Source organism: Mercenaria mercenaria, chromosome 2 (genome assembly GCF_021730395.1).
Source record: "Mercenaria mercenaria strain notata chromosome 2, MADL_Memer_1, whole genome shotgun sequence".
Taxonomy (NCBI): Eukaryota; Metazoa; Mollusca; class Bivalvia; order Venerida; family Veneridae; genus Mercenaria; species Mercenaria mercenaria.
This window is the reverse complement of record NC_069362.1, coordinates 44,207,081-44,234,814: the sequence shown is the minus strand read 5'-3', so window position 1 is coordinate 44,234,814 and position 27,734 is coordinate 44,207,081. Positions and strand designations below refer to the sequence as shown.

At 37.1% G+C, this 27,734-nt stretch overlaps 2 protein-coding genes across 3 annotated transcripts in view; one reads left to right on the top strand and one right to left on the bottom strand.

Annotated features, from left to right (window-relative positions):
* The window catches only part of LOC123563843 (uncharacterized), a 31,640-nt gene extending 9,344 nt beyond the window's left edge, over nucleotides 1-22,296 (top strand). Inside the window, exons 1-3 of one of the 2 annotated variants that reach the window (XM_045356914.2) lie at nucleotides 6,539-6,686; nucleotides 10,340-10,669; nucleotides 20,323-22,296. In XM_045356914.2, coding sequence (XP_045212849.2) covers nucleotides 10,341-10,669; nucleotides 20,323-21,676 — 1,683 coding nt within the window. In that variant the 5' untranslated portion in view covers nucleotides 6,539-6,686; nucleotide 10,340 and the 3' untranslated portion in view covers nucleotides 21,677-22,296. Of the gene's footprint in view, nucleotides 1-6,538; nucleotides 6,687-10,339; nucleotides 10,670-20,322 lie in introns of those variants that run through there. The other variant, XM_045356913.2, reaches the window with a different exon arrangement.
* LOC123563842 (AP-5 complex subunit zeta-1-like) overlaps nucleotides 1-27,734 on the bottom strand; it is a 74,778-nt gene that overhangs the window by 27,180 nt on the left and 19,864 nt on the right. The window contains exon 11 of the mRNA XM_045356908.2: nucleotides 26,345-26,523. Within this exon, the coding sequence (XP_045212843.2) occupies nucleotides 26,345-26,523 (179 nt within the window). The remainder of the gene's footprint in view (nucleotides 1-26,344; nucleotides 26,524-27,734) is intronic.

Here is a 27,734-nt window from a genome sequence, read left to right as displayed (position 1 = left end):
TTTTGAGCAGTCGACCAAATAAACAAGAGCTGTCGGATGACAGCGCACTCGACTATTCGAAGAATTGATTGAAGAATGGGGTCAAAATATCTCCATAGATTTTCAGACTAAACAAAAAATTGGATTAAACAAAAAATGTTCCTGTATTTGTGGATTTCGATTAGTCTTGCACTAAATGGCAATGTGTGACCATGATGGCAAATATGTTAAGTTATATGTTAGGCAAAACATGGACTTATATGAAAAATTTAACTAATTTCCAAGTCCAAAAAGGGCCATAATTCAGTCAAAATAGTTGACAGAGTTATGTACTCTTGCCTACAGATGGAAATCATGTTGATAAACTAGTGTTAAAAGTTTCAAAGCCACAGTTCAGATAGTTTTGACAAAACGCTGACTTGTAAGAAAAACTGAACAAATTAGAAAGTCCAAAAAGGGCCATAATTCAGTCAAAATAGTTGTCAGAGTTATGTACTCTTGCCTAGAGATGGAAATCATAATGATAAACAGGTGTTTAAAGTTTAAAAGCCATATGTCAAATAGTCTTGACAAAACATGGACATTTACAAAACAGAACCAGTTTCCAAGTTCAAAAAGGGCCATAATTCAGCCAAAAAAGACGTGAGAGTTACGTACTCTTGCCTATTGATAGAGACTATTATACTGAACAAGATATAAAAGTTTCAAAGCCATATGTCAAACACTTTACACAAAATATAAACTGGTACGAAAAACTTAACCAAGATTTCTAAGTCAAAAGGGGCCATAATTCTGTCAAAATGTTTGATGTAGTTATGTACTCTTGCCTACAACTGGATATTGTGATGGTAAACAAGTGTTGAAAGTTTCAAAGCTTTATCTCAAAAGACTTTGTCAAAATGTGGACTGGTACGAAAAACTTAACCAAGATTTCTAAGTCAAAAAGCGGCCATAATTCAACCAAAATGCTTGATGGAGTTATCTACTCTTGCCTACAACTGGACATGGTGATGGTTAACAAGTGTTGGTTGAAAGTTTCAAAGCTTTATCTCAAAAGACTTTGTCAAAATATGAACTGGTACGAAAAACTTAACCAAGATTTCTAAGTCAAAATGGGCCATAATTCAGTCAAAATGCTTGACAGAGTTATGTACTCTTGCCTATAACTGGACATGGTGATGGTAAACAAGTGTTGAAAGTTTCAAAGCTTTATCTCAAAAGACTCTGTCAAAATATGAACTGGTACGAAAAACTTAACCAAGATTTCTAAGTCAAAAGGGGCCATAATTCAGTCAAAATGCTTGACAGAGTTATGTACTCTTGCCTATAACTGGACATGGTGATGGTAAACAAGTGTTGAAAGTTTCAAAGCTTTATCTCAAAAGACTTTGTCAAAATGTGGACTGGTATGAAAAACTTAACCAGGGTGTGACGCCGACGCCAACGCCGACACCGACGCCGACGCCGTGATGAGTAGGATAGCTCTACTTATTCTTCGAATAGTCGAGCTAATAAAAATAAAACATGCAAAAGGATACAATTTTTTTATTTTTTGTAAACTATAGAAAACAAAAGCTTGCAAGCTTAAATGGCATACACACTCACAAATGACCTATTCTGAACTGGTTTATATCTCATCATCTCAGTATACTGTTGTTTTCTTTATGTGTAGCTTGTATGAATAATGCCATTTTCAAAGTCACCAAGGATATGCACTATTTGTGTTTTTGTATGTATCTATTTTGAAGTAAAAATAGACTTGTGGAAACATTTTTCATTATTAAATATACATATACCACAGCTGACATTATCATATCATAAGACCACTGCATAATGTTTATTATTTAAACATGAATAAAAACTGCTTTAAAATAGGGATATGCAATGACTATACTTTAGGTCTGCATCCTGCATATATGCATATTGATTGGCTAGAGATGGAGTCTTAAAATCTTAAAAGACAGGCATTGTCATACTAGAAATGAAAAATTACGAATTGATAAATATTATCAAAGAAGTATAAAATACACAGAATGGCAACTGGCTGTAATCTCGCGTGAGCTCGTGTCAGAGCGTGATTCGGTGTTATCTTACTAAAAACAAACATCAGTGAGCATGGAGTTACCATTTGTTTCTAAAACAAAATTAGTTTAATTTGAAATGGTCTTAAGACACGAAGTACACATTTTTTTGCCATCGGAAGAAGCTTGGTCATACGGTGGTAATTATTTTACCGATGAATAATTGCTTTCGCATACAAAATGGCGCGTGGAGAAAGCGCCACTTCCGGTAAACGAGATCTCGTTTTTTTGTCACGGGAGGTTGGCGAGATTTGCTCTATATGCCTTTTAAGTTGCCAATCTATTTATTTTTATAGCTCTTTGATATTATGCACACTGGCTTTAAAATTAAATTTCTTTGGTTAAGTTTCAGTGGCTTGAATATTGTTTTATATTTTGCCGACTGTCAGTGCCACCTATAATGTACGACAAGCCAAAACAATCTGAATTTTGGTTCAGCTAAAAAGTAAAATGTGTACAAAATAACAACCTTATCGGCCGATGTTCTGACAACATTATCGGAGATTTATAAGACTCTTCACCGAGATGGGACTTGGAATTAATAAGTTAGGAGTCCGAAAAAACATTTATTACTGGATATGTCATTATGTATTCCTCAGTGTCAAAGGCACATGTGGCATACAGTGTCTGAATGTTTGTCCCAAACATACTTTCAAAGGGTCTTCTTACAGATTTTGTTGGTATACTTTATTAAGTGAACATGACAATATATTGCTCGGAGTTTCATGTTTCATAATTATCTTTTGAGTTCTAGTACCTGGCTAGAATTTGATGGTAGGAAATATTGAGATAATCTTTTATATATGGCCAATATCTCCACTGGATTAGATTGCCCGTCACAAATATTAAACAACCGTTTATCTGACGGTCCAATTATTTTGACTAGTTTGAATCTTTTATAACATTTATCATAATTGTCAAGCATTTGCAGGGACATGTCATTTTACATTGAAATTGCACTTTTTTTTTTTAACAGAACTACTGAAAATTGTGGTATTAGTTAGTTTTTCTTCTCTAACCCTCAAGACTTCAAAGTAAAAAAATATATGTTTAGCAAGTTGATACTCACTTTTGCTCTTCCATTTTGCCATTTCTTTGGTTTCTTTCCTTTTTATCAATTGAGGTATTTTTCTGACAGTCCCACATGAATTCGATCGTTGTCCAATTATAATATACAGACAACAAATCTTGTACATGTGATACGCCAGATTTTTCAACATCTGGACAGCTTTGATAGTGAAGCACTGAAGGTCTTTTTTCGTAGGTGATTACTCCTAATGTTGAGCTTTAGGTGCGGTAATTTCTACTCAGATCCAATTTGTTTACAACACTTGTTATCTCTCCCAACTCATTCCAAAGATTATTGTCTGTAATCTTGTATATTTTTCCAATTTAATTTCACACAATTATTTAGTTTCAGTTTAGTTTATTTTAATACAAGGCCCATAAGGGCATCTGCATGGCATAATACCATAACAATTTCCACAAAACAGTTCCAAGACAGTTCAAACATATTCAAAATGATAATTCTATCTAAGCGTGACTAGACATGTGTAAAAATAATTGAATGTAAAGTTACATTTAATGGAAGGTGGTAATATTACCTTACCTTTTGCATAACATTTTTAAGAAATATTGCAAGTTTTAATAATACAGTCCTATCCGAGCTTTGAAACAATTTTTGAAAAGATACAATATTGCGTATTCTCAAAAATATAATGGAATTCATCCCCTATAGAGTTATTATTACACAAATGACAAGTTCTCTGACTAAGATCAATATTATATCTTACACCTTTTTCTACTGGTAATTTATTGTTACGACATCTAAAATGACAAAATGATAAAGCCAAGTCTCTTGGAAGTAAATTAAAATAATTCTCAAAAGTGAAATCTGTTTTAAATATTCTGTAGTTAATACATTTGCCAGATGACTGCAACTGCTCATTCCATTTCTGCATAAACTGATCTTTGATTCTTTGCTTAATAATAGTACTAAAATATTTTGGGCTAGGAGCCGACTGATTAATCCAAAAATCTGCAAAACCTAATTGTTCTAATGACGTTTTCACAAACTTTATCTAAGGACATGAATATACATTTTCAAAATCTAGTCTGTATAATAACCTATACATAATAACATTGATTTTTTCTGTTCTACTGTTCACAATTCTACTCCAGTAATTCAAAACCCTACTCTTAACAACTGAATCTAATGGTAAAACACCAAGCTCACCAAGTACCATATTATTAGGCGTAGATTTCTTAACATTTAGTAATAATTTTAGAAATTTCATCTGAAAAGTGCATATAACACTAAGGTCTTCACAGCCCCACACTTCATTTCCATACAACAAGATGGGACTGACCATTGTTTCAAATAAATGCAAAACCAAATCAATTCCTAACTGCAATACATTCATGCAGGCTGCCATTTTTCATGCGTCTACTGATCTAGATTAAAAACCTCTACCATACAGTTAAACTTTTATTTTTGGCAGCAGCAATTACGGACGGTCGGCGGGTAAAATGAAAATAAAAATACTGAAAATGACTTTTATTTTTATTTTGTTTTGTCAAAAAATAGGGTCGGCGCTCCCGTAAACCAGAAAATTAAAAAATGCTGGCCTTACCGTGTGCAAAAATTACGCGAGACTAAGAACAAGAGCCAATCAGAGCACGGAAAAAGATGCTGTATTTAGACACAAATGTATGGTTTTCCAAAACTGCAGCAATCAAGAGGCCCTCAGTGGGTAAAACATGGATTTCGTAGATAAGATTATTTTATCTCCTCCATTAACTTCTAGTAACAGCGTTACTAAATTATTTTTGCTTTTTGCTCAATTTATACCTGAAAATGTATGCTTGTCTGCGGACAAGTGGAATGAAAAAATGCACTTGTCCGCCGGCAAAAAGTCCTGAGTCGGACAAGTCGGACACAGGAATTCCACACCCCTGTGACAAGCTTTTCCTTTCATTTGACCTGGTGACCTAGTTTTGACCCCAGATGACCCATTATCTAATTCGTCCAAGATTTTATTGAGGGTAACATTCTGACTAAGTTTCATTAAGATTGGGCCAAAATTGTGTCCTCTACAGTGTTAACAGTAAAATTGTTGACAACGGACGACTGATGATGGAGGAGAAATGACACAGGGCAATCACAAAAGCTCACCTTGAGCACTACATGCTCAGATGAGCTAAAAATTAGGGTAGGTAGGTCGGATTTTTTTTTTTTTTTTTGATTTTTTTCTATTAAGTGAGACTTTTCGGAAATTATTTTTTTGTCAAAAAAAAAATGAATACAAACAAGAGCTCGTAGAACACAAAATGCCCCCCTTGATGCTTTCAGTAAATGCACAAGGAACAGAAATTATTTGGTCACAGTGCACAAAAGTTCCGCTGTTCTCGCTGAAAGTGACCTTGACCTTTGACTATTGACCTCAAAATCAATAGGGGTCATCTGCTGGTCATGATAAACCTCCCTATTAAGTTTCGTGATCCTAGGCCAAAGCATTCTCAAGTTATTGTCTGGACACATTTTAACTGTTCCAGGTCACTGTGACCCTGACCTTTGACCTACTGACCTTAAAATCAATAGGGGTCATCTGCTGGTCATGATCAACCTCCCTATTAAGATTCTTGGTCCTAAACCCAAGCTTTCTCAAGTTACCATCTGGAAACGGTTTTACTGTTCCAGGTCCCTGTGTCCTTGACCTTTGGCCTACTGACCTCAAAATCAATAGGGGTCATCTGCTGGTCATGATCAACCTCCCTATCAACTTTCGTGATCCTAGGCTCAAGCGTTCTTGAGTTATCATCCTTAAACCGTTAAACTGTTCCTGGTCACTGTGACCTTGAACTTTGAGCTACTGGCCTCAAAATCATTAGGGTTATCTGCTGGTCATAACCAACCTCCCTATCAACTTTCATGATCCTAGACCCAAGCATTCTTGAGTTATCATCCGGAAAGCGTTCAACTGTTCTGGGTCACTGTGACCTTCACCTTTGACCTACTGATCTCAAAATCAATAGGGGTCATCTTGAAGGGGGGCATAATAAGGGGGTTATGCCTTTAGAGCATCAGTAAGTTGATTTCTAACATCACTGACCATGTTTAAAGCATAAAAAGTGCAGTTTTTAAACTTTTTGTTAAAAAGTTCAAAAAAGTATTCTCCAAGGCCATAAAAACATTTAGGGTTGGGCCAAAAATTGTAGGTCGGGATACCGGAAACAATTTTTTTTTACGACTTGTATACCTTTTTCCTACTTTTCCTGTTTCTTTTTTTGTCTAGTTGGAGGTAACTGAGATTAGAGAACACAGATTAATTATCAATTCAGTCCAGGCTACTCACCACAGAGTTTATCTTAAAGCCCTGCTCTGCGGCTATTCAAATTCAATTGTGTGTATGCAACCCATGATTACAATAGGTAACAGTTAACGGCCACACGCCACACTTTATTTCATAGTTCACATTCAGGATTTTCATGCTTTTTCAGTGACAATTTAAGGTTAAAAGGTAGGACTGGAGCAGGTCTTTAAATATGGGATAACACAAGTAGAATATTTCACACATTACACCGTTTACTTAAAACCGAAACAAGAACAAAGACGTTCGGAAAAGGGTATATTTAATTTTGTTTTAGTTTGAACCTTTTTATTTTAGTTTAATATGTATTAGTTTGTTTGTTTTGGGTTTAACGCCGTTTTTCAACAGTATTTCAGTCATGTAACGGTGGGCAGTTAACCTAACCAGTGTTCTGTACCAGTATAAACCTGCGCTCCGCAAGTAACTGCCAACTTCCCCACATGTATCAGAGGTGGAGGACTACTGATTTCAGACACAATCTACTTTGCATTATATCAACAAAGGCGGGAATGTTCAATAATGATAATTTATGAATAGTTTTGTTTTTAAACGATGATTAACCTCTGACCCAGTTTAGTTGAAATCGAAACTAGGTTCGAAATTGACATTGTAGCAATGCATAATTAGATCTACTTATAGTATAATATAAATATCTCATTAATCTTCATCAATATACTTGGGCATTTTCTCAGTTTCATGCAATAATTATTTTATTGGATATTATTTTAAAAACGGTTAAAAGCAACAATTTTGACTCTATTCTTTAGGGGACAGTAAATGAGAGACTTTTAAACCATACTGAAATTGTATGATCTAGATTTTTGTTCTGTTTAAAGTCTTGACAGTAAGCAGGGGTGTTACCTATAAAATTAAGAAGGGGTTCTCTTTTCTGTGCTAATTTAAAAACAAGAGGGCCATGATGACCCTAGGCCACTCACCAGAGTAACACACCACAACAAATGTGTTTGACTCACTGACCCAGTTTTTGACACCACATGATCGAGTTTCAAACTCGTATGAGTTTTCAAGATTCTAAGATTCATGAAGATTGGAGCAAAAATGTAGCCTCTAGTGTTTTTTTTTCTTTGATTTGACCTAGTAACCTAGTTTTTTTGCCAACCGGACCTAATTTTTAACCAGCCCAAAATTCGTGGAGACAAATATTCTGACAAATTTTCATTAAGATTGGACCAAAAATATGCCTGAATGTAAACAAGCATTTTCTTTCATTTGACCTAGTGACCTAGTTTTTGACCCCACATGACCCAGATTAGAGTATAAACAAGCTTTTCCTTTGATTGTACCAAGTGACCTAGTTTTTTACCCTACATGACCCAGAATTGAAATCATATAAGACTTCATGATACCAAACATTCTGACTAAGTTTTATGAAGATTGAATCAAAGATGTGGCCCCTAGAGTGTTAACAATATTTTCCTTTGATCTGACCTAGTGCCCCAGTTTTTGACCCCACATGACCCAGATTCAAATCTGGCCTAAAGATCATCAAGATAAACATCCTGACCAAGTTTCAGGAAGATAGGATCATAATATGGCCTCTTAGAATGTTAACAAGCTTTTCCTTTGATTTGATCAGGTGACTTAGTTTTTGACCCCAAATGATCCATATTTAAACTTGGCCTAAAGGCCGTCAAGATAAACATTCTGACCAAGTTTCATGAAGATAGGGTCGTAAATGTGGCCTCTAGGGTGTTAACAAGCTTTTCCTTTAATTTGACTGGGTGACCTAGTTTTTGACACCACATGACCCAGATTCAAATTTGACCTAGAAATCATCAAGAAAAACTTTCTGACCAATTCTCATGAGTTTCAAACTTAAAATGTGGTCTCTAGAGTGTTAACAAGATATTCCTTTGATCTTGCCTAGTGACCAAGTTTTTGACCCCACTTGGCCCAGATTCAAAGATGGCCTAAAGATCATCAAGATAAACATTCTGGCCAAGTTTCATGATGATACGGTCATAAATATGGCCTCTAGAGTGTTAACAAGCTTTTCCTTTAATTTGACTAGGTGGCCTAGTTTTTTTTACCCACATGACCCAGAATCGAACTTGATTTAGAGGTCATCAAGACAAACATTTTGACTAATTCTCATGAGTTTCAAACTTAAAATGTGGTCTACAGAGTGTTAACAAGATTTTCCTTTGATCTGGCTTAGTGACCTAGTTTTTGACCCCACATGATCAAGATTCAAACCTGGCCCAGAGATCATCAAGATAAATATTCTGACCAGGTTTCATGAAGATAGAGTCATAAATGTGGCCACTAGATTGTTAAGCTTTTCCTTTGATTTGACCTGGTTACCTAGTTTTTGACCCCACATAACCCAGATTCAAACTTGGCCTAAAGGTCATGAACATAAACATTCTGGCCAAGTTTCTATGAAGATAGGGTTATAAATGTGGCCTCTAAGAGTGTTAAGAAGCTTTTCCTTTGATTTGACCCGGTTACCTAGTTTCTGATCTTAGATGACCCAGATTCGAACTTGGCCTAAATATCATCAAGATTAACATTCTGACCAAGTTTCATAGAAGTATTGTCATAAATCTCTTCCAAGATTTTATTGAGGGTAACATTCTGGCCAAGTTTCATTAAAATTGGGCCAAAACTGTGACCTCTAGAGTGTTAACAGTCAAATTGTTGACGACAACGGACACAGGGCGATCACAAAAGCTCACCTTGAGCTCTGGTGAGCTAACAAGGTGCCTGATGGCCCTATATCACTCACCAGAGTTGATCTGAACTACTGATCAAGTTTTTGACCACACATGACCCAGTTTCAAACTTGACACAGAGATCATCACGACAAACATTCTGACCAAGTTTCATAAATGTAGCGTCACAACTGTGGCCTCTAGAATGTTAATAAGTTTTTCCTTTGATCTGACTGGGTGACCTAGTTTTTGACCCCACATGACCCAGACTCAAACTTGACCTAGACGTAATCAAGACAAACATTCTGACCAATTTTTTAAACTGTGGACTTAGAGTGTTAACCAGCTGAATGGCTTCCTCACAGGAAGAATTCAATGCCCCGAGTGAGGCTCAAACCCACATCGATGAGTGGCAAGTGATCTTTTTGTCTATTTTTTGTTTTAGGCAGAATGTCAAATGTCAGTGTCACTCTGCCTTTGAAAGTGAAAATGGTTTCAGCTCAATAACTATAAAACGCTTTTGTGTACAGTCCATCTACTTCATAAAATGATTGCATTTGGTCAGTAAATGATCCCTCATGTTTTGGGTATCAGTAGGTCTAAGGTCAAGGTCATAGTGATCTTGGGACTGTAAACGGGACATGCCATCACAGGGTGTATGCTTTTTTACATGTTTACAAACAACTTCTATTACATGTTCAATATTAGCATGCGATTTAAATCATTAGAGTCATAAAGGAAGTGTATTTCAAAATTTATACTTGTATCTTTTTTTAATTAATTTTGTGACAAAACTGACAATTCTGACAAGGTAGCATGTACGTACTTATCAGTAACTTCTACATTACTTTCTTGATGACAACACAATTTAATGTTTACAAAACACTTGTGTTTAAGCTTCATGTTCAAGTTATGTTTAAATTCTGGCAGTCATTGTAGTTATAAAAGTAACTGTTGTTAATTAAGCGATATAATTATAAGTTCTTTTTCTTTTTGATAATTTGGTCTGCAAATTATATTTTCTCTGCAAATATCAACAACATAGTCATGTATTACGTTACTCGATAAGTTAATAGCCTTCTTCACAATGCTAAGTCGTACTAGATGCATTTTTGATAAATAACCGTACTCCGAACTGCCTCCTGATACAAATAACATATAATGAAATAAATTAGCTTGCTAAAATAAATTTTGAATTACACGGTATATAATCCTAATTTTAAAATATCTGCAGAATGGCTGAAAGGGGTGACTTACCATCATTAAAAGATGGTTCTGATGTGGACATTGAGTTCCCTTGCACACCTTGCGGAGAAGACAATATCAGAGAAGAAGCTTTCAAATATTGCCCTGAATGTCAAGAATATCTCTGTACAACGTGCACCAGGCATCATGGTCGGCAAAAGGCAACCCGAGCACATAAACTTCTTGACAGGGATGATGCCAAACAGGGTCCTTTGATTGCTAAGACGAAATGCTATTACCATCCGGACCAAGATATTGAAATGTATTGTGGAACACACGATATGGTCTACTGTGTCATGTGTATAGCCACAGAACATAGGTAACTTCCCTATATTGTATTTTTAAAGTAAATTTAAATGTATAGCTGTGCTGTTACACTTTCTGACAGTTCAAACTAGACCTCTTTTCAGAGTGATTCGGTAGAATCTACTGTTCTGTGCATATTTATTTAAAACTCCAGACATACTTAAAGCTTTAAAACTCCAAACATATACTGGTACTTAACTATTCAAACTCCACACTTGTTCTTTTATTTGTTTGTTTGTTTTTTTAGCTGACCAGAGCATGAAGTGCTCAAGGTGAGCTATTGTGACCAGTCATTGTCTGGCGTCGTGCGTCAACATTTAATACCTTGTTAACACTCTAGAGACCACAGCTGTAATCCAATCTTTATAAAACTTGGTCAGTAGGCCAGATCAAAAGGAAAATCTTGTTAACACTCCAGAGGCCACATATATGACCCTATCTTCATGAGACTTGGTCAGAATGTTTATCTTGATGATCTAAAGGCCAGGTTTGAATCTGTGTTATGTTGGGTTAAGAACTAGGTCACCCACTCAAATCAAAGGAAAAACTTGTTAACACTCTAAAGGCCATATTTATGATTCTATCTTCATGAAACTTTGTCAAACGGTTTATCTTGATGACCTCTAGGCCAAGTTCTAAAATGGGTAATGTGGGGTCAAAAACTAGGTCACTCAGCTAGATCAAAGGAAAATCTTGTTAACACTCCACACTTTAAGTTTGAAACTCATGAGAAATGGTCAGAATGTTTTGTATTGATGACCTGTAGGTCAAGTTTGAATCTGGGTCGTGTGGGGTCAAAAACTAGTTCACCCGGTCAAATTAAAGGAAAAGCTTGTTAACACTCTAGAGGCCACATTTTATGATCCTATCTTCATGAAACTTTGTCAAAATGTTTATCTTAATGATCTTTAGGTTTGAATCTGGGTCATTTGGGTTCAAAAACAAGGTCACTAGGCCAGATCAAAGGAAAATCTTGTTTACATTCTAGAGACCACATTTTAAGTTTGAAACTCATGAGAATTGGTCAGAATGTTTGTCCTAATTAAACCCAGTTAAAGTTAGAATATGGATCATTTTGGGTAAAAAAACTAGGTCACCTGGTCAAATCTAAGAAAAACTTTGTGTATTCAATAGGGGTTGCATTTTTCATCTGATGTGCATGAAACTTGGTCAGAATGTTTGTCTCTATGAAATCTCAAGTAAGTATTTATCTGGGTCACGTGGGGTCAAAAACTAGGTCACCAGGTCAAATCAAAGAAAAGGCTTGTTTACGCTCTAGGGGCCACATTTTTTATTCAATCGTCATAAAACTTGGTCAGACTGTTTTGTATTATGAAGTCCTGTATGATTTCGAATCTGGGTAATGAAGGGTAAACAAGAGGGCCATGAAGGCCCTAGGTCACTCACCAGAGTAACACACCATAGCAAACATGTCTGACCTAATGACCCAGTTTTTGACATCACATGACCCAGTTTCAAAATCGTCTGAGTTTTCAAGGAGATAAACATTCTAACCAAGTTTCATGAAGATTAAAGCAAAAATGTGGCCTCTAGTGTTTTTTTTCTTCCATTTGGCCTAGTAACCTAGTTTTTTACCTAACCGGACCTAATTTTTAACCTGTCCGAAATTTAATGGAGACAAATATTCTGATGAATTATCATTAAGATTGGACCAAAAATGTGGCCAAAGTGTAAACAAGCATTTTCTTTCATTTGACCTAGCGACCTAGTTTTTGACCTCGGATGGCCCAGATTAAAACTCATCCGTGATTTCATGAAAACAAACATTCTGACAAAGTTTCGAGATTGGAGCAAAAAAGTGGCCTCTAGAGTATTAACAAGCTTTTTCTTTCATTGTACTAAGTGACCTAGTTTTTGACCCTACATGACCCAGAGTCAAAATCATAAAAGACTTCATGATACCAAACATTCTGACCAAGTTTTATGAAGATTAAATAAAAAATGTGGCCCCTAGAGTGTTAACAAGTGAATGAAGTACTGCCATGCAATACAAAGTCCCCTACTGGAAGGCACCTAATTTTCTCTACTGCAGTATAACATAATGAACTGATATCTGTCAATGATGTATAAACAATATTGTACTATATATACAATATAATATAACAAGAGCGCCGCCAAGCGGGGCAATATATGCCTGAAAGGTTACATCAGAGGATGGGAGCAAAATTTAAAGAACTTGACTGTTGAAGCCCAAAGGACAGGAACAACAACAAGAGTGCCAGAATGTCACAATATACCCCGTCACAGCAAATTTCTTTAATCTAGCACCTGTATTTGCAAATGGAATTTTAATTTTGTGGTTGTTTAGTAATCATTGTAAGTCTTTTGTTTTTCTAAGTCCACAAAAAACTCCTTACCAGGTAGAGATACCTTAAAATACACCTAAAATTGGAAAGTAACATCTATGTTGTACCAAAGAAAAGTGGTCTTGTTTTTTTCCTAGGGTCAATTATAAAAAAGTTACAATATAAGTTATTTATAGTAACAACTAATGGAAGTTAATCTTAAGTTAAGTCCACAATAAAAATCTTTATCAGGTAGAGATTGGTCAAAATACTCCTCAAAATTGGATGTAGCATGCATGTTGTACTACAGAAAAGTGGTCTCGATTTTTCCCTACGACTAGTAATGAAAAACTTACAATATAGGCTATTTATAGTAACAACAAAGTGAAGTAATTCTAAAGAAGGGAACTGCGCATGACACTTCGTTTCATGATGGTGTATAATTGTGCCAAGTTACATCAAAATCCCTCCATGCATGAAGAAGAAATGCTTCGGACAAAGTCATTCTTGTATCTGACCTTTGGCCTCTGTGACCTTGACCTTAGTCCTAGGGACCTGGTTTTTGCGCATGACACTCCGTCTCGTGGTGGTGAACATTTGTGCCAAGTTATATCAAAATCCCTCTATGCATGAAGAAGAAATGCTCCGGACAAGGTTTTCATTCTTGTATCCGTTGACCTCTAAGTGTGACCTTGACCTTAGACCAAGGGACCTGGTTCTTGCGCATGACACTCCATCTCGTGGTGGTGAACATTTGTGCCAAGTTATATCAAAATCCCTCCATGCATGAAAAAGATATGCTCTGGACAAAGTTTTCTTTCTTGTATCCTTTGACCTCTAAGTGTGACCTTGACCTTAGACCTATGGACCTGGTTTTTGCGCATGACACTCCATCTCATGATGATGAACAATTGTGCCAACTTTCATCAAAATCCCTCCATGCATGAAGAAGATATGCTCCGGACAGTCATTCTTGAATTTGACCTTTGACCTCTAAGTGTGACCTTGACCTTAGACCTAGGGACCTGCGACTAGTAATGAAAAAGTTACAATATAAGCTATTAATAGTAACAACAAAGGGAAGTAATTCTAAAGAAAGGAAATGTGCATGACACTTCGTCTCATGATGGTGTATAGTTGTGCCAAGTTACATCAAAATCCCTCCATGCATGAAGAAGAAATGCTTCAAACAAAATCATTCTTGTATCTGACCTTTGGCCTCTAAGTGTGACCTTGACCTTAGACCTAGGGACCTGCTTCTTGCGCATGACACTTCGTCTCATGGTGGTGAACATTTGTGCCAAGTTATATCAAAATCCCTCTATGCATGAAGAAGAAATGCTCCGGACAAAGTTTTCATTCTTGTATCCTTTGACCTCTAAGTGTGACCTTGACCTTAGACCTAGGGACCTGGTTCTTGCGCATGACACTCCCTCTCATGATGGTGAACAACTGTGCCAAGTTTCATCAAAATCCCTCCATGCATGTAGAAGATTTGCTCCAGACAAAGTCATTTTTGAATTTGACCTTTAACCTCTAAGTGTGACCTTGACCTTAGACCTAGGGACCTGGTTCTTGCGCACGACACTCTGTCTCATGATGGTGAACAACTGTGCCAAGTTTCATCAAAATCCCTCCATGCATGTAGAAGATATGCTCTGGACAAAGTCTGTGGACGCCGCCCGCCCGCCAGGGGCGTTCCCATAATACGTCCCGTTTTTCAAACGGGCGTATAAAAAAATTATTGTAAGAGAACAAAAAGGGATCTGCCAAATAAAAACAAGAGCACTGCAATGCATAGCAATATACACAAAGCAAAGTCATATATGACCTCTGACCCCTAAGTGTGACCTTGACCTTGAAGCGAGTCATCCAAAACATGCACTCTGCATGTCGCCTCAGTGTGGTGAACATTTGTGCGAAGTTTCTTTGAAATCCTTCAAGCAGTTAAAGAGTTACAGAGCGGACACAGCAAAGTCATATATGACCTTTCACTCCTAAGTGTGACCTTGACCTTGAAGCTAGTCATTTGAAACAAATGCTCTGCATGTCGTCTCAGTGTGGTGAACATTTGTGCCAAGTTTCTTTGAAATCCTTCAAGCAGTTCAAGAGTTACAGAGTGGACACGAAACACACTCATATGACCTTTGACCCCTGTGACCTTGACCTTGAAATGAGACATCCAAAACATGCGCTCTGCACGTCGTCTCGGTGTGGTGAACATTTGAGTCAAGTTTCTTTGAAATCCTTTAAGGGGTTCAAGAGTTACAGAGCGGACACGAAACTGCTAACGGACGGACGCACGCACAGACCATAACATAATACGTCCCTTCGGGTGTATAACAAAGCACTTGGATTAAAATTTGCATATATAAAAACATACAGTTTTTACATTTGGAATTTTTTTTGGCCAATTATACAACAAGAGGGCCATGAAGGCCCTGTATCGCTCACCTGACCTACAGACCTAAAGATCATTAAGATTCACATTCTGACCAAGTTTCATTAAGATATGGTCATAAATGTGGCCTCTAAAGTGTTAACTAGCCATTCCTTTGATTTGACCCCGTGACCTAGTTTTTGACCCGACATGACCCAGATTCGAACTTGACCTAAAGATCATCAAGTTTAACATTCTGACTAAGTTTCATGAATATACAGTCATAAATGTGGCCTCTAGAGTGTTAACAAGGTTTTCCTTTGATATGACCTAGTGACCTAGTTTTTGACCCCAACTGACCCCAACCCGACTGATTTAAACTTGACCTAAAGATCATCAAGATTAACATTCTGACAAAGTTTCATTAAGATATGGTCATAAATGTGGCCTCTAAAGTGTTAACTAGCTTTTCCTTTGATTTGACCTGGTGACCTAGTTTTTGTTCCGACATGACCCAGATTCAAACTTGCCCTAAAGATCATCAAGTTTAACGTTCTGACTAAGTTTCATGAAGATACAGTCATAAATATGGCCTCTACAGTGTTAACAAGCTTTTCCTTTGATCTGACCTAGTGACCTAGTTTTTGACCCCACCTGACCCAGATTTATACTTAGCCTTAAGATCATCAAGATTAACATTCTGACCAAGTTTCATTATGATATGGTCATAAATGTGGCCTCTACAGTGTAAACTAGCTTTTCCTTTGATTTGACCTGGTGACCTAGTTTTTGATCCTACATGACCCAGATTCAAACTGGACCTTAAGATCATCAAGATTAACATTCTGGTCAAGTTTCATTAAGATTGGGCCAAAATTGTGACCTCTAGAGTGTTAACAAGCTTTTCCTTTGATTTGACCTGGTGACTTAGTTTTTGACCCCAGATGACCCAATATCGAACTCGTCCAAGATTTTATTGAGGGTAACATTCTGACCAAGTTTCATTAAGATTGGGCCAAAAATGTGACCTCTAGAGTGTTAACAAGCTTTTCCTTTGATTTGACCTGATGACCTAGTTTTTGATCCCAGATGACCCAATATAGAACTCGTCCAAGATTTTATTGAGGGTAACATTCTGACCAAGTTTCATTAAGATTGGGCCAAAAATGTGACCTCTAGAGTGTTAACAGTCAAATTGTTGACGACGGACGGACGGACGGACGGACGACGGACACAGGGCGATCACTAAAGCTCACCTTTGAGCACTTTGTGCTCAGGTGAGCTAAAAAGTTATCATAAAAGTATTTATAGTAACAACAAAAAGAAAATCTATAAAATATAAGTATGTACCATGCATGTTGTACCACAGAAAAGTGGTCTCGATATCTCCCTACGGCCAGAAATAAAAAAGTTACAATATAATCTATTTATAGTAAAACAAAGGGACATAATTCTAAAAAAAATTGTGCCTCATAGTGATGAACATTTGTGCCAAGTTACAACAAAATCCCTCCATGCATGAAGAAGTAATGCTCCCGACAAAGTCATTCTTGAATTTGACCTTTAACCTCTAAGTATGACCTTGACCTTGGACCTAGGGACCTGGTTCTGGCGCAAGACAATTCTTCTCATGGTGGTGAGTTACATAATTCTAAAAAAATTGTGCCTCATAGTGGTGAACATTTGTGCCAAGTTACATTAAAATCCCTCCATGCATAAAGAAGAAATGCTCCAGACAAAGTCATTCTTGAATTTGACCTCTGACCTCTAAGTATGACCTTGACCTTAGACCTAGAGCCGGGGCTTTGCACACAACATGTTGTTTCATCCAGGGAAATGTTTGTGCCAACTGATATTTAAATCTTGTTTTGCATGACAAAGTTATAGACCGGACAGGAAAAAAATCCTATTGACCTTTGATCTCAAAGTGTGACCTTGACCTTTAAGCTAGGGTTCTGGGTGTTGTGCATGACACGTCGTCTCAACATGGGGAACATTTATGCAAAGTAATATTGTAATCCCTTGATGGATGACAGAGTTCTGGACCGGACAGGAAAAAAACCCTATTGACCTTTGGCCTCCAACTGTGACCTTGACCTTTGAGCTAGGGGTCCGGGTGGTGTGTATGACATGTTGCCTCATCATGGGGAACATTTGTGCAAAGTAATATCAAAATCACTTCATGGATGGCAGAGTTATGGACCGGACAGGAAAAAAGCCCTATTGACATTTGACCCCCCATGGTGACCTTGACCTTTGAGCAAGGGCTCTGGGATTTGCGCATGACATGTGGTCTCATCATAGGAAACATCTGTGCAAAGTAATATTGAAATCCCTTAATGAATGACAGAGTTATGGACCGGACAGGAAACAAGAGCTGTCGGAGGACAGCAACGCTCGACTATCCAACAGCCTTGTAGATTGAATAAATACGAAAGTCGAAGAAGGGGCATAATTTAGTAAAAAAGCAAAATAGGGTTATGGAACCTGCATAGTGCTTATCAGTTCATGACAGTGGACAAGTGTGTGAAGTTTCAATTCATTCCCATTAGTGGGTACTGAGATACCATCTTACATACAAAAACTTAACCAAAAATTTCTATGTTGAAAAAGGGGAATAATTTTGTAAAAAAGTGAAATAAAGTTATGGGACCTGCTTTGTGCATGTCAGATCATGACAGTGAACAAGTGTGTGAAGTTTCAATCCATTCCAATTAGTGAGTACTGAGATACCAGCTTACATACAAAACCTTAACCAAAAAATTCTATGTTGAAAAAGGGGAATAATTTTGTAAAAAAGTGAAATAAAGTTATGGGACCTGCTTTGTGCATGTCAGATCATGACAGTGAACAAGTGTGTGAAGTTTCAATCCATTCCAATTAGTGAGTACTGAGATACCAGCTTACATACAAAACCTTGACCAAAAAATTCTAAGTCGAAAAAGGGGCATAATTTTGTAAAAAAGCAAAACAGAGTTTTGGAACCTGTGCAATGTAAGTCAGTTTATCACAGTAAATAAGTGTGTGAAGTTTCAATCTATTCCCACAAGTGGTTACTGAGATACCAGCTTACATACAAAACCTTAACCCAAAATTTCTAAGTCAAAAAAGGGGCATAATTTTGTAAAAAAGCAAAACAGAGTTATGGAACCTGTGCAGTGTAAGTCAATTTATCACAGTGAATAAGTGTGTGAAGTTTCAATCCATTCCCACAAGTGGTTGCTGAGATACCAGCTTACATACAAAAACTTAACCAAATCGGGACGCGGACGCCGATGCGGACGCTGACGCATGGGCGAGTCCAATAGCCCTACTATTCTATGAATAGTCGAGCTAAAAAGTCTTGTTGACCGTTGACCTCCAATTGTGACCTTGACCTTTGAGGTAGGGGTGCGGGTTTTGCGCACGACACATCGTCTTATCATGGGGAACATCTGTGCCAAGTAATATTAAAATCCCTTCATGGATGAAAGAGTTATGGACCGGACACAAAACGGACCCTGTTCATGCCATGTTAACATTTGACTGCTAAGTGTGACCTTGACCTTTGAGCTAGGGGTCTGAAAGTTGTGCATGACACATCATCTTATTATGAGGTACAATTGTGCCAAGTGAAATTAAAATCCCTTCATGGATGGGAGAGTTATGGACTGGACGGGAAAAAAGCCCTGTTGACCTCTGACCTCCAATTGTGACCTTGACCTTTAAGCTAGGGGCCGGGTTTTGCGCATGACACGTCGTCTCATCATGGGGAACATTTATGCCAAGTAATATTAAAATCCCTTCATGGATAAAAGAGTTATGGACCGGACACGGAATTGCGGACGATGGATGACGGAATGACAGAATGACGGAAAAGCGCATTCCTATCTTCCCCGAAACTGGTTTTCAACCAGAAGGGGACTAACAAGCTTTTCCTTTGATCTGACCTAGTGTCCTAGTTTTTGACCCCACATGACCCAGATTGGAACTTGGCCTAAAGATCGTCAAGATAAACATTTTGACCAAGTTCCATAAAGATAGGGTCATAAATATGGCCTCTTAGAGTGTTAACAAGTTTTTTCTTTGATTTGACTGGGTGACCTAGTTTTTGACTCCACATGACCTAGATTCGAACTTGGCCTAGAGGTCATCAAGATAAACACTCATAAATGTGGCCTCTAGAGTGATAACAAACTTTTCCTTTGATTTGACTGGGTGACCTAGTTTTTGACCCCATATGACCAAAATTCAATCTTGACCTAGAAATCATCAAGACAAACATTCTGACCAAATCTCATGAATTTCAAACTTAAAATGTGATCTCCAGAGTGTTAACAAGATTTTCCTTTGATCTTGCCTAGTGACCTAGTTTCTGACCTGACATGACCCAGATTCAAACCTGGCCTAAAGATCATCAAGATAAACATTTTGACCAAGTTTCATGATGATACAGTCAAAAATGTGGCTTCTACAGTGTTAACAAGCTTTTCCTTTAATTTGACTGAGTGACCTAGTTTTTGACCCAACATGACCCAGATCTGAAATTGACCCAGAGGTCATCAAGACAAACATTCTGATTAATTCTCATGAGTTTCAAACTTAAAATGTGGTCTCTAGAGTGTCAACAAGATTTTCCTTTGATCTGGCCTAGTGACCTAATTTTTGGCCCAACATGACCCAGATTCAAACTTGGTCTAAAGATCAAGATAAACATTCTAAACAAGTTTCATGAAGATAGGGTAAAAAATGTGGCCTCTAGAGTGTTAACAAGCTTTTCCTTTGATTTTTAATTATGGAGTTAGAGAAGCTGTTGAATATAGGTGCGGATAAACGACACTGGCAAATAATACTGCCATAAATTGAACACAACCAATATCGAAAATATATCTATTTTAGTCAATAAAGACGAAATTGTTTAATTGTGCTATTCTAAGGAAAGAAGTAATTTTAAAATTGTAACATTACATAAATGATATTGTTAGTTTTGTGTTGCTTTAGATCATGTGAGGGAGTAATCAGAATAGAAGACGAGCCAAAATCATGTGTTAATCAAACTGAAATTAATCGCGTGTTAGATGAAACTAGAAATGCAACAGATCGCATTATGGCTCTGATCATTAAACAACAGAAGAATAAAACATCTCTTGAAGAGCAAAGAAACAAGATTGAAGAGAAGCTTGAGAAAGATAAAATACGATTGATAGAACATATCAGAAAACTAAAAAGGGAGACATCTGAATCTTTAGACAAAAGTTATGCCAAGATAAATGGAGAAATTGAGTCGGAAATCAGCGTATCTACTAACATGATACAAAACCTGAAGAAAACTTCTGAGCAACTGCAGTCAGTTGCTGGTATGGACGCAGTTCAACAGTTCATTCAGATGAAACTGATGAAGAAGACTGTAACTGAAGCCAACAAGTTACATGCTGATGTTGAGTCGAATGGTACAAAGTCAGTCTGTTTCACAGAAAACACAGATTTAATAACTTCCGTGATGAGCGCAAATACTTTTGGAGAAGTGCGAACAGAGGCTGAAGAGAAGAAACCATCCAAACCAATACAATACAAAATGAAATCGAAGAAAGAGGTAAATGTGAGAATGGCAAATGACAAATCAACGTGCGTAATATCTGATGTTTGCCAGCTTCCTGATGGTACGATCTTGTTGACTGACTTCAGTAATAACAAAGTTAAAAGACTGGACTTGAACTACAGTATGAAGGACCATTTTGGCCTAGATGCTATACCAACGGCCATCTGTTGTATTGGTAAGAGTCAAGTAGCTGTGAAATTGTACAACGGCAAAATTCTGTTTATATCTGTTGGCTCGACCTTGTCAAAAACGAGATGTATAACAATTGTAGGTGGGAACTTGCACGGAATGGCCTTATATGCTGAAGAGTTATGGATATCTACAGGTGATGGTGTTAACGTGTACAATACTACAGGAACACTTATTAAATCTATTGACAAAGATCAGAATGACAAGGTGATATTTAATTCAGTGACTCAACATATGACTGCAAGTGGTAATAACATAATCGTTACAGATTGGAGTGATGGTGCCATCTGTATAAACAAGGATGCTACAGTTATGATGGAACTACGAGATAAAAGACTGAAAGGCAGCTGCGGTCTCTGTGTATCTGATGATGGAACCGTGTTTCTTTGCGGATATAACTCCAACAATATTGTGATGTTCAGCAGTGATGGGAAATGTCTTGGAGAGTTGATAGCTGCAGATGCCGGCTTGAAGAAACCTATCAGTCTGTGTTATGATAGTAACAAACACTGTATAATCACAACATGCCATATGTCTGATACTATACATGTTGTTGGCCTGGGTTGATAAAAACAATTTTGTTGTATCAAAAAAGTATATCACAGAGTCTGAGAGACTTTTACAAAGGAATGTATATACATGTTTGATTGGCACTATTCATGCTGTTGACTTTGATTAATAAAACGTTACTATTCATTAACCCTTACCCTGCTATTTTTCTATAATGGACTGGTCCATCTTTCAATTTGGACAGTACTACTTATTATTCAAAGGGGTTTTCACTGAAAATTTACTGACTGAATAGCGAACTGTGCAGACCATGATCAGACTGCACAGATGTGCAGGCTGATATTGGTCTGCACTGGTCGCAAAGGCAGAATCATCTGCCGCCAGCAGGCTAAGGGTTAATTGATGTATTAAACAGTATTTCACATAAACTTATATCCGCTTTCAGTACAAGTTAAATTAGGCCAAAAAAAATTTCTTTGTTTCCAGTAACATGCTAAAAAAATTAAGGTAGGTAAGTCAGAATTTTTTTTTTTTTTTTTTTGGATTTGTTTTTTTATTGAGACTTTCGGAAATTATTTTTGAGTCAAAAAATGAATACAAATAAGGGGGTTATGCCTTTAAAGCATCAGTAAGTTGACTTCTAACATAACTGACCATGTTTAAAGCAGAAAAAGTGCAATTTTAAAAAGTTGAAAAAAATATTCTCCAAGGCCATAAAAACATTTAGGGTCGAGCCAAAAATTTAGGGTAGGTTAAGATACCAGGAACAAACAATTTTTTTTTACGCCTGATCCAGAAGGACCAGAAAATATAACAACACTGAATCCAAGTACAGGGAGACCTTTTATAGTCACCACATGGCAATTAAAGATTGCTGCTGTGATAGTTAATAAAATCTATAAGAACACAGAATGCAACCAAGCAAAATCTTAAATCTTAAATTTACTGCAACATTTCAATATAAAGCAATATTTGAAAGGGTTCATTCAACAAATAAACCTGGCCTCCAAGTGCTTTGTTGTCTAATTTATCACAGTTCAGATATGCATGAATTGAACCACCAGAGGTTTAATATCTATGCATCTGAATGATGAAATGTAATAAATTAGATGACAAACCACAAGAAGGCCTTGATTATTTTCATTCTTACATGTTCACTGAAATATTTTGAAAAAAATTATGCTGTACTTCATTTATCTGAATAGAAAAGAACTGGACATCATGCAGCAATTTGACATCATAACTGACATCCTAATGTCTCTTACTGGTCCTTGTGTCAACCATTGTTAATAGCCAAATATACAGTGCTTGAAATTCTTCTTTTTTAACTGGCAATCAAATTGAGCCATGTTAGAATCTTTATTTCAAACTCCTGAGACATAAAATTTAGACAACTGCAACCTATTCACACAGTAAAGCTGTATGTGTCAAAATGTAATTCTGAAGTTTTGAAGGGTGTAAAATCTACTTGTAGCCAACAATATAATAAGATTTATCAGAAAAGGTAAGCAGACACTATTATGTAAAGGGACTTGCTTTACCCAGGTCTCCACAACAGTCTCTATTACAACTGTAATATGACAAATGCAGAAATACTTTAAAACTTCTTTGTCAGTGCCTCCTATCCTACAGATATCAAGACAAACTTTCAGTGCATTCAACTGGTATTAATTACCAGCTTCAGTGGCAGTAAATCAACTGGTAACACTTGTCTGTGGTAGTAAATTGACCAGTACAAAACTCAGGTGTGTTACAGTAAATCAACTGGTTTGTGGTAGAAATGAAATGGTAACACTGGTTTGTGGTAGAATTGAACTGGTATAAAACACTGCTTTGTGGTAGAAATGAACTGGTAACACTAGTTTGTGGTAGAAATGAACCGGTAACACTGATTTGTGGTAGAAATGAACTTGTATAAAACACTGGTTTGTGGTAGTGAATCAAGTGGTAACACTATTTCATAATAGTAAATCAACTGGTAGCACAGGTTTAGGGAAAAAATGCCAAAAAAAGTTGGTATGTGAAACATAAAATTTGGGCCTAAGTCACTCACCTGAAGAGGACCTTAACCATCTGACCTTAAAAGGGGCCAAACACCCCAAACTGAACAAATTCATTAGAGGACCTTATATTGGATCTTATATTGATGCCACAGACCAGGTCTGATGAAGATCCACTGAGTGGTTCACAATAAGTATTCGTAAAAATGTATTTTTACTTTTAGCCCTAAAAGGGGCCAACTGCCCCCATTTGCAAATTTGAAAGAGGACCTTAATAATCCTAAAAACCAAGTCTGATGAAAATCCATCGAGCCATTTATTAGAAGTTGTTTAAAGGTATTCCTAGTTTTAGCACTAACAACCACTAAATGGGGCCATGTGTCCCCAATTGAAATGCTACAAATTAAGTTTGATGAAGGTCTATCAAGCATTTCATGAGAAGAAGTCTTTTGAAGGCATTTAAATTTTTGTTCTAGTGGCCCCTAAAAGAGGCGCCAACTGCCCCCATTTGTACAAATTTGGGAGAGGAACTTATACTGATGCTCAACAGACCAAGTCTGATGAAGATCCATCAAGCGATTCATGAGTAGAAGTCTTTTAAAGTCATTTCTTTTTTAGTTCTAGTGGACCTTAAAAGGGGTCAAGTATCCCCATTTGAACAAAATTGGGAGAGGACCTTATAAAAATGCCACAAACCAACTTTGATAAAGATCCTTCAAGTGGTTCATGAGTAGAAATCGTTTAAAGGTATTTCTAATTTTGGCTCAAGCGGCCAAGTGCTCCCATTTGAATAAAATTGGGAGAGGACCTTATAATAATGCTACAGGTCAAATTTTATGAAATCCATTCAGCGTTTCATAGAGGCATTTATATCTTTAGTTCTAGTTGCCCCTAAAAGGGGTAAAGTGGCCCCATTTGAACAAATTTGGGAGAGGACCTTATAATGATGCTATAGATCAAATTTGATGAAGATCCAATAAGTGGTTCATGAGAAGAAGCCTTTTAAAGGCATGTCTATTTTTACTTCTAGTTGCCCCTTAAAAGGAACTGCCTCCATTTGCACAAAATTGAGCGAGGACCTTATAATGATGCCATAGACCAACTTTAATGAAGATCCTTCAAGCAGTTCATGAAAAGTTGTTTAAAGGTATTTGTAATTTTGGCTCCAGCGGCTCTGACTACATACCTGATATATCTGGACACACCATCAACAGCACTGAGTTCAAATACACTCTTGAAGAGCTTGACAAAATAACTGAGGAATGTTATAAGATTGTGCAGCAGATCTGAGGCAAATGGTTGCAAAATCAAAATATGTTAGGGAAGTAAGCAGACATAATGTTGTGCTCATGCAAACTCACCTTAAATGTTTGCAAAACTAGAATGTGTCTGTAGGACACAGGGTGTGCCCCCACTGGTACATTTGTCACAAATAAGGGGCAATAATTCAAATGTTTTCAGTCTTAAGGGGGCTATAGCCTCAACAAACATTTTATGAAAAGGATTCATTATTCTAGGCCATATACTTTTTGAGCTATGAGCATCACAAACAAAAAATCCTTTATTTTGGCTATTTCAAGAGCCATAACTCTGTAATAAGTGCTAAGATTCTCAAGAAGAATGCCAAGTGTGCAAGGTCACATCTAGATAAAGACTCAAGCAAGGTTTCATGAATTTACATCAAATACTAGGCTAGGCACATAATTAGGCGAACGTGTACATTTTTGACTATTTCAGGGGCCATAACTTTTAAAAATAAGGGGTGGAGCCAGCCAAAAAAAGAGGTGTGCATGTTTATATCACAATAAAGACTCATGCAAGTTTTCATCCATTTATATCAAATACTTTTTGAGCTAGGTGTGTCACAAGGTGAAAATGTGCATTTTTAACTATTTCAGGGGCCATAACTCTGAAAATATGGGGCGGAGGCAGACAAAAATAGGAGGTGTGCAAGTTCATGTCTAGATAAAGACTCATGCAAGGCTTAATCAATTTATATGTAAGACTTTTTGAGTTGGACGCGTCACAAGGTGATAATGTGCATTTTTGACTATTTCAGGGGCCATAACTCTGAAAATAGGGGGCAGACCTAGATGAAAAATAGGAGGTGCGCAAGTTCATTCATGATAAAGACTTATGCAAGGTTTAATAAATTTATATTAAATACTTTTTAAGCTAGGCGCGTCACAAGGTGAAAATGTACATTTTTGGCTATTTCAGGGGCCATAACTCTGGAGAAATAGGGGGCGGACCCAGATCAAAAATAGGAGGTGCACAAGATCATATCATGATTAAGACTCATGCAAGGTTTCATGAATCTATATCAAATACTTTTTGAGCTAGGCGTGTCACAAGGTGAAAATGTGCACTTTTTTGACTATTTCAGGGGCCATAACTCTGGAAATAGGGGGGCAGGGCCAGATAAAAAATAGGAGGTGCGAAGTTCATATCATGATAAAGACTCATGCAAGGTTTCATCAATTTATATCAAATACTTTTTGAGCTAGGCACATCACGAACTTTGGACGGACGCACGGACAAGACCAAATCTATATGCCCCCACCACTCATGGGGGCGCAAAATAAGTAGTCATGCTGTTGTGCTCATGTGAACTCAACTTAAATAGGTTAGGGAAGTAAGTAGACATAATGTGGTGCTCATGCAAACTCACCTTAAATATATTAGCAAAATAAGTAGTCATGCTGTTGTGCTCATGTAAACTCACCTTAAATATGTTTGGGAAGTAAGCAGACATAATGTTGTGCTCATGTGTCAGTGTCTCCAGGTTGTCCAGAATAAACATGATAATGTTGAAGCACACACTGGCAGTGTTGAGGTTATGTGCTAGAACACGATGAAACAGCACCTTCAGTTCTTCGCTGGGATCATATGCTACTGCTTTACCTGATATCAATAAAGTTCAAAGAAAATACATGAGTGATCAGTCTGTTTGTTTTGTTGAATTTAAGTCACACTGATACATAAAGTCATATTTCTAGCTTTTAATGATGGCAAAAGACACAATATATATGACACTGTGCCGATCGGGGCATAAATTTGGCACATACACCATTTTGGTAGACACAATAGTGTTCAGCAAGCCAACTTGATGGCTTCTTCGTATGATGCTCCAAGCAGAGTTCAAATCAAATGAGGTGCGAGGCATGTTTGTTTGTTTGTTTTGGGTTTAACACCGTTTTTCAACAGTATTTCAGTCATGTAACGGTGGGCAGTTAACCTAACCAGTGTTCCTGAATTCTGTACCAGTTCAAACCTGTTCTCCGCAAGTAACTGCCCACATCCCCACATGAATTATCACAGGTGGAGGACGAATGGTTCCAGACACAGTGTCTTTTATCAAATCATCACGGGGAACATACGCCCTGCCCTGGGATCAAACTCGCGACCCCATGATCCATAGACCAATGCTCTCCCTACTGAGCTAAGCAGACGGGCATGAGAGTCATGTAATTCAAAGAAGTTAGCGACCCTGACTGCTCATCAACAGAGGCCTCACATAAGTGATTCTTGCTTTAAATACTCACAAGCAGAGTTGGTAAAAAGTTTAGCTTTTTAAATCAAATATATCAGAAATCCTTAACACTTCCTATAATCATTCAAGTGGGAAATCCTGAAGAAATATAAGACCTATTTCATACATGATAAACATTCAAGAAGAAACATGATTTCGATGTAAATGCATGTAAATTTTGTGGTTTTACTCAAAAAGTCTTTTTCATTTAGGGCTGGGATGATTACTTGGTTAATTGGATCCGATTTGATTAGTGGGCGAAACCCCTTTATTTTCACAAGAGTAGTCCCCGATTTGCGTGTCGTGATATTTTAACAAAGCTGAATGATAAAATTCAGCAAAATTTGACTTATGACAGCTAACAAACAATACAGTCTGTAAGTGCCTAATGAATTTGAAGTCTGCTGCCAAAGTACCTAGATGAGGTCGTCAGAGAAGAAAGGAGTACTTTCATACTGGAGGCCGATTAACCGGTTTGATTGGATTTCATGTGATTATCCGGTTTCAAAACTTTGTAATCATCCCAGTCCTAATTTCATTGGGATAGAAATTTATGTATTTCCATTTATCAATATAAAAGTTT